General features: G+C 36.9%; 1 protein-coding gene across 3 annotated transcripts; it reads left to right on the top strand.

The window, feature by feature from the left end:
• LOC133706991 (protein CYCLOPS-like) lies at nucleotides 1–5,764 on the top strand. Of its 3 annotated transcripts, none has more exons than XM_062132535.1 (12): nucleotides 9–532; nucleotides 653–896; nucleotides 1,393–1,442; nucleotides 1,671–1,811; nucleotides 1,986–2,034; nucleotides 2,111–2,163; nucleotides 2,488–3,179; nucleotides 3,647–3,690; nucleotides 3,800–3,848; nucleotides 4,243–4,291; nucleotides 4,638–4,766; nucleotides 5,567–5,764. In XM_062132535.1, exons 2-12 carry the CDS (start codon nucleotides 711–713, stop codon nucleotides 5,688–5,690), a joined length of 1,566 nt encoding a protein of 521 aa, XP_061988519.1. In that variant the 5' UTR covers nucleotides 9–532; nucleotides 653–710; the 3' UTR covers nucleotides 5,691–5,764. The 3 variants fall into 3 exon arrangements, with proteins under 3 accessions (XP_061988520.1, XP_061988519.1, XP_061988518.1); XM_062132534.1 differs by having other exon boundaries at nucleotides 12–532; nucleotides 650–896; XM_062132536.1 differs by lacking the exon at nucleotides 5,567–5,764 and having other exon boundaries at nucleotides 1–532; nucleotides 650–896; nucleotides 4,243–4,318.
• The last annotated feature ends 299 nt before the right edge of the window (nucleotides 5,765–6,063 follow it).

Genomic DNA, 6,063 nt, shown 5'->3' with positions numbered 1-6,063 from the left:
GCTTAATTTAACAAAACCCAGAAAAGAAAAATTAAGAAACCTGTAATTGGTCATATATTTCAGGAACTTTGTTTTACTGAACGTTTAAATCTTGGTTTGTATTAGTCCTTTTCTTACTCCTCCTGTTAAACAAGTGACTTACGTACTGCCTCAAGATGGGAAGGAAAGGACAATCTATGGCTATAGGGAATCTTTTAGGCAACCTAAGTGATTGATTCCCAGAGCTTTTATAATATTTTCAGTTTTGTTGACCACAGCCCAGCATACGCTTGTAGAAATGTCCCGAAGCCTCTGACATATGATCTTGGCACTTAAGACCTTTTCTTTGTCATATACTGGTTGGCTTTGAGGTTTGAATGCTTCCCAGTTGGTCTTACTGCCGTTTTGATAGCATAGCTGGTGTTAATTGGTGTCCAGACGGAGTTGCTTGCCGACTACTCAACTTGGGTTGAGAGTGATCCATCCGGCAATCATCATCTGCCCGAAAGAGTATGATTCTTGCTGTTATGGTGTGATTGGAGATAGCTTGCAGGTATATTCAGTTGACCCTTTTGATGTAGTTTTGTTTTGTTTGTTTCTGGGAAAAGTTGGTATGGTCAATGATGGAATTTAGAGGAAGCTAAGTGAATGGTTCTTTTTGTGAAACCAGAAGGCAGTCATTGGAGTTTTGAATTCGTTTAGGGGTGAGACAGTTTTGAAGTGAAAGGAAGATGGAAGGAAGGGGGCTTTCAGACTTCTATAGGAATACTAGTGAAGAGTTGATCCTGAGATCTTATATGGAGAGCTCAAATGGAACTCCTCTACCAACCATGGAGATGCTTGGCTTCAAGAATTTGTCACAAAATTTTCGTGCAGATAGCGAGGAGCTCTTCAAAAGCTGGCTCACAACTGGAGAGGCAAGCAATTGAGTTAACTGTATTCTTTGACTTATAATCCTGGCTCAGATTTTGATCACGCATTGGATGTTCGATAGCATCTAGCTTTAGGTCAACATGTCATCCACATTCAGGCACCATTCATGGGACCTTGTCTCTCTTTTATAGTTTTACTCCAAATTTGCAGATATTTTCTTCTATGGAACTTTATGAAACATTGAGCATTCTGTCTGCTGCCTGTAATCATAATCTGAGTGAAGAGTTGAATTAAGATCCCAGCCTAATGACTTACTGATAGTTTCTTGCTACTTAAGTCTTTAGATCTCCATTTAAGCACACCAGAAAGCAACAGAACTTTTCGATTACTCTATACTCTGATAATCAAATCATTAGTTAAAGTTAACAAAGCCAAAAGGAACAGGAAGCTATAGATTTATCAGATCATGATAAGCTATCATCCAGAAGACAAAAACTCATTCAATGCATATTTTGTTGATTGACCTGTATCTGCTTGCAGAACAATACCTACAATTCCTCAAGCATTGCACATCGAACTCGGTCAAGGAGGTAAGTAGGTTTTCATTACTAGTAACCGCAGCATTATTTCTGCTTAATTCTAACAATTTTTTGCTACACCTTTTGGATTTACTCTCTCTCTCTCTCTCTCTCTCTGTAAAACTTTTTCCTGCTTTGTCACTTCAAAATCTTCTCATGTGTTTTTTCCTCCAACAAACTTCCTTAGTTTGATTTTTGCGGTTTGCTTATCGAAAGCTCATATTACTTTATACATCACAGGATATCCACCGAAATAGCTAGTTTGTCTGCTCACCAACATGTTGGTCTACTTCAAAAGAAAAGAAGCAATGAAGTTTTATTTCCTCAATATAACCCCATGCCTGATGAGAACTCAGCTGACCTCAATCAACATTCAAACAGGTTGCTACTTCTCCTTTCAGTAGATTTTCATGAAATATATATTGTATGTGCCTTCTGTGTAGAATTTTATGGACCTCCAGAATGTTATTCTACATCACGACTTTCTTCACATGATAACATTAATTCTTTGTCAGAATTAGTTATGTTAATTCAGTTTGGTCTCAATTTTGTCAGACTTGGTGTTGAAAGAGGAATGCAAGCTAGTGACTTATATTTGGCTAAGGTAGGTTAACATTGATTCTTTCATTAGTCAGTTAAACAGGCTTCATGCTGTATCTAATATTTTGCTATAACTGCAGGCCTGGTTTCACAGTTCCCAACCCATGACAAGAAGCCGGTCCTCTGAATTGCGGTATGGTATATCATTTGCTTAACAACTGGATTTCTGTGCTGTCTCCTATTTTCAGCCCTGTATTGACTCTAAACAGTATTTCTGCCCTTCATCCCTCAGTTGATGTGGTAGAGTGTGTCATGTTCTCTGTTTTGTGATACCAATTCATTTTTCTTTTTGGACCTGGAGATACAAATTCATTATTTTCAATTAATTGTGTATGCAAATTGTCTGTTAAGATATACACAAAAATCCAAGAACACTAGTTAGTTTTTCAGATTTTCTTGTACTAAAGAATCTTGGCATCATCTGATTAGGTTCACTGACTGTATAAATGGTATGCAGGAAGAGATATGTTGCCTTGCAAAATTCTCAACCAGCAATAGGTCTGGATGGCCTTCAAAATGCTTCAGGGAATTATAACAATGTAGTAAAAGAAGAATTTGCATTTTCAAATGGCTTTAATGTTCCCTCAATATGTGAGGTTTCTAACCAGTTGGGGACCTTCATTTCTCCATCCAATTCATCCTCATCCACTTTCGACGCTCCTCAAATGGGTGACATGGATAAAGTATCATCTGTTGTGAGCATGCTAAAGGGTACATTAGAGCGCAAAAAGCTTAGCAACCAGATTGAAAAAGGTGCAGAGGATGATAGCTCCACTAGGCTTTTCCCTGGTCAAGAAGTTATAGTCAACACTGGTTTTGATCAAGGGCAAGGTAATCAGCTTCAAGATATGGTGAGAACTTTTCAGGAAGTATCCACTATAGAAGTTAAGGATCATGCGGGTATGCAAAAAGCTGAAGGATCCCTGGATCTTGAGATGGAAGGTTTTGTAAATCTCACAAACCCTAACCCATTGAGCAGGAATTCTCAAGAACCTTCACAAAGTGAATCATCTGCTGCAGCACCAGTAGTTTCATCTGGGTTTGATGCATGTGATGGTCCCAGCAACTCAAGTCAAACTCTGAGCATATGTGAAAGTTCACTGAAACGAGCTGGAAATAGGAGTTCAGAAAATGGCTCTAGATCGAAAGGTGATGATTTTATACATAACTTGACTTGCATCCAATCCAGTCATAATTATTCTGTCATTTACCTTTTGAACCACTATTCCCTACTAATAAAAGCTGTTTGAAGAAATGGGGTTTTAAACTCACATTGCTTGAACTGTGCCTTCATATAGTTTTCTGATCCATATCCCAACCTTTACAAGTCTACCAAAACGATGTTAATATTCTGTAGGCATATATATAGGCAGGTCTCAGAAACCTTAATTGTACCAACCATTGCAATTGACTATAGTATAAATATTTAAACTATTGAGGTATTTTTCTAAATTATAGGATTGTAGTTTTATTGATTGTTTCCACTATCCACACAGCTTGACGTTCAGATAAATGTGAAAAAGTGGCAGCATGAAAAGATTTCTTTCAGTCTCCTTTCTTAAATTTGATATTCAGTTTCTTTCATGCAATAAAAGTCCCTTCTCATGGAACTGCAGATATCAGAGAACGTATTATTGGTAATTTGAAAGATGATCAAAAGGTAAACTCCACTCTTTGATTGTGAATGTTGCATGTCATGATGTAAAATGTGGAGCCAATATTCAAAAAGTTTACCTGCTAGTTCCATTTTTTGTGGTCACCTTTCACAGAGGGGAGAACGTTTAGAGCGATATGGATCTGTGACATCAGCCACTTCAGGTAATTAATCATGTTTAGAGTTCATCTATCACCATGAAAATTGGCTTTTCTATTAGATGCTACCTCACAAAAATAAGCAAAATGTTCTTGGTTATTCAAGCACAAAACTGATCTTAATTTGTGGGGTTCACATGTGGACTTACCTGATTGTATAATTGAATTGCATATAATATAACTGATAGGTTACTAATGTGGACTTACCAACATTTTAACTTTCACAGATCGAGTACGGATATGATCCACTTTTTCTTTTGTCTGTGTTTTAGAAACCTTTTCCTACTACTACAGTCTTTATCTTCATACTATACCTGCATGAAGAAATTCTTTGAAAGATGCATTACTGTATAATTTGGAGTCTGGTATTCTCTCTCTAACCATAAAAAGGGTTGTGCAGGAGATAAGGAGGATGCCACAAAAAAGCGGAGGGTGGAGAGATCACGCAAGTATGTACACTAATATCTGCAACTTGGGTAGAGTATTGTCTTCCCCAGCAGCACACTCCTCCTTTATTCACATTTTTCCTTCTTTCTGTTTTTATTTTGTTCATAACAATGGATTGGACTGAGTCAATTGAATAACAATTAAGTTTCAGCTCTGTTCAATTATTTTAATCCAAGACAAAAAGTCTTGAAAACTCTTTATCTGATTTGGATTCTCATGTGTGAAACATACTTGATTGTAAAGGAGTTACTTAACATGGACACAATCATCATCTACTTCTGAAATGCTACAAGTAGTTTACAGATCGATGACAAGGTTTATTAAATTTTGATATTCTTGTTGATGTAGAATGGCAGAGGCAAAGGAAAGGAACTCAACTCCAGTAATTCCATCAGATATACAATCTGTCTTAAAGCGGTGTGAAAATCTTGAAAAGGAAGTCCGGTCCCTCAAACTTAACTTGTCCTTCATGAATAGGTAATGAAACAAGTTCACTTTCATTTGCTTAGTATCAGTTTTTGATGTCTCCAAGTTTCAAGCAACTGTGAGAGGGGCTCTTTTACTCAATCAATGTCTAAAAATTGGTCCAATTTGGGTCCAATGTCTGCAACTCTGAGGCGGGCTCTTTTACTTGATCAATGTCTAACTATTGAATATGCATATAGCTAGGATGATCTGGTGTCTAAGGAAAGAATAGAAAGAACCTTTTATTGGATAATGATGTCTAAAATGAAGCAAGAGTTTGACATGAATATAATGTCTTCTTAAATAACTGTACAGTAGAGGAGACAACTTATGACAAGCTTCAAATTTCGTATCAGTTAGCTCTATTCTTTACTAGTAATGTTAACTTGTTTAGTAGTGTCTTGTTCAACAACTTAATGGAGTATACATGAATTTGAAGCAAAAGCATGAAAGGAACAAATTGTGAAGTATCCATAGTCCGTGCTTACAGTGTCTTATTTTCATTGCTGGATCAAATGTCTGAACATTTGGGAGGAACCCCTCTCCTCCTAAACTCTAAATGAGCGGTTAATGTAGTAATCCTATATAAATGTTTTGATCATTTGAAAGTCTGAATTGATTTAACAGTTTAATGTTTTTGCTTTTATCTTCAAAGCCAACTTAAGGGTGGAACCTAATAAATTTACTCTCTTAAATTTTGGAAAAGGACATATCATTCTTTTGGAACATAAAAGCTCTTGATTGCATGTGAAAATGCACCTTCAGGTTGGAGCTGAATATTTGTTGCTCAACCATGTGTCACATTGTTTCAGGAAGGATTCCGAGCAGACAAAGCAGATAGAGGAGCTTCAGCAGCAAAACGAAGAATTAACAGATGAAAAAGAGCGCCTTTTAGAAGAGATTGAAAGGATCCTTGCAGAAAATGGCAAGATTTGAAACATGGTAACCATGGTTAACCTTTTGTAATAAATACAATCATGAATATATCAACTCTACAGTGATGTAATGCGTGTTATTCTTCAAATGGCGTGGTAGTACTAAACCCTAGTTAGTAATGGAGAAAGAAATTGCAGTCGATACCAAAAGAGCTATAGCAGGCACCTCTAGTCATTAATTGTCTGCATATCCCCTACTGAAGGATCTGTCAAAATATAAAATGGGCATGCATTTCAGGGACCACTTGCAGGTGCAGGTAACAAGAAAATGATTGAAATAACTAGATGGAAAAGCTCAACACCCTATCCGTGGTGTGGCTAGCTCATACCAGGAATTGATTGGCCGGAAAACCAGACAATTGCTTATACAAAGG

Source organism: Rosa rugosa, chromosome 4 (assembly GCF_958449725.1).
Source record: "Rosa rugosa chromosome 4, drRosRugo1.1, whole genome shotgun sequence".
Lineage (NCBI taxonomy): Eukaryota > Viridiplantae > Streptophyta > Magnoliopsida > Rosales > Rosaceae > Rosa > Rosa rugosa.
Note: the sequence above shows the minus strand (reverse complement) of the source record. Positions and strands in the feature narration are given on the sequence as shown.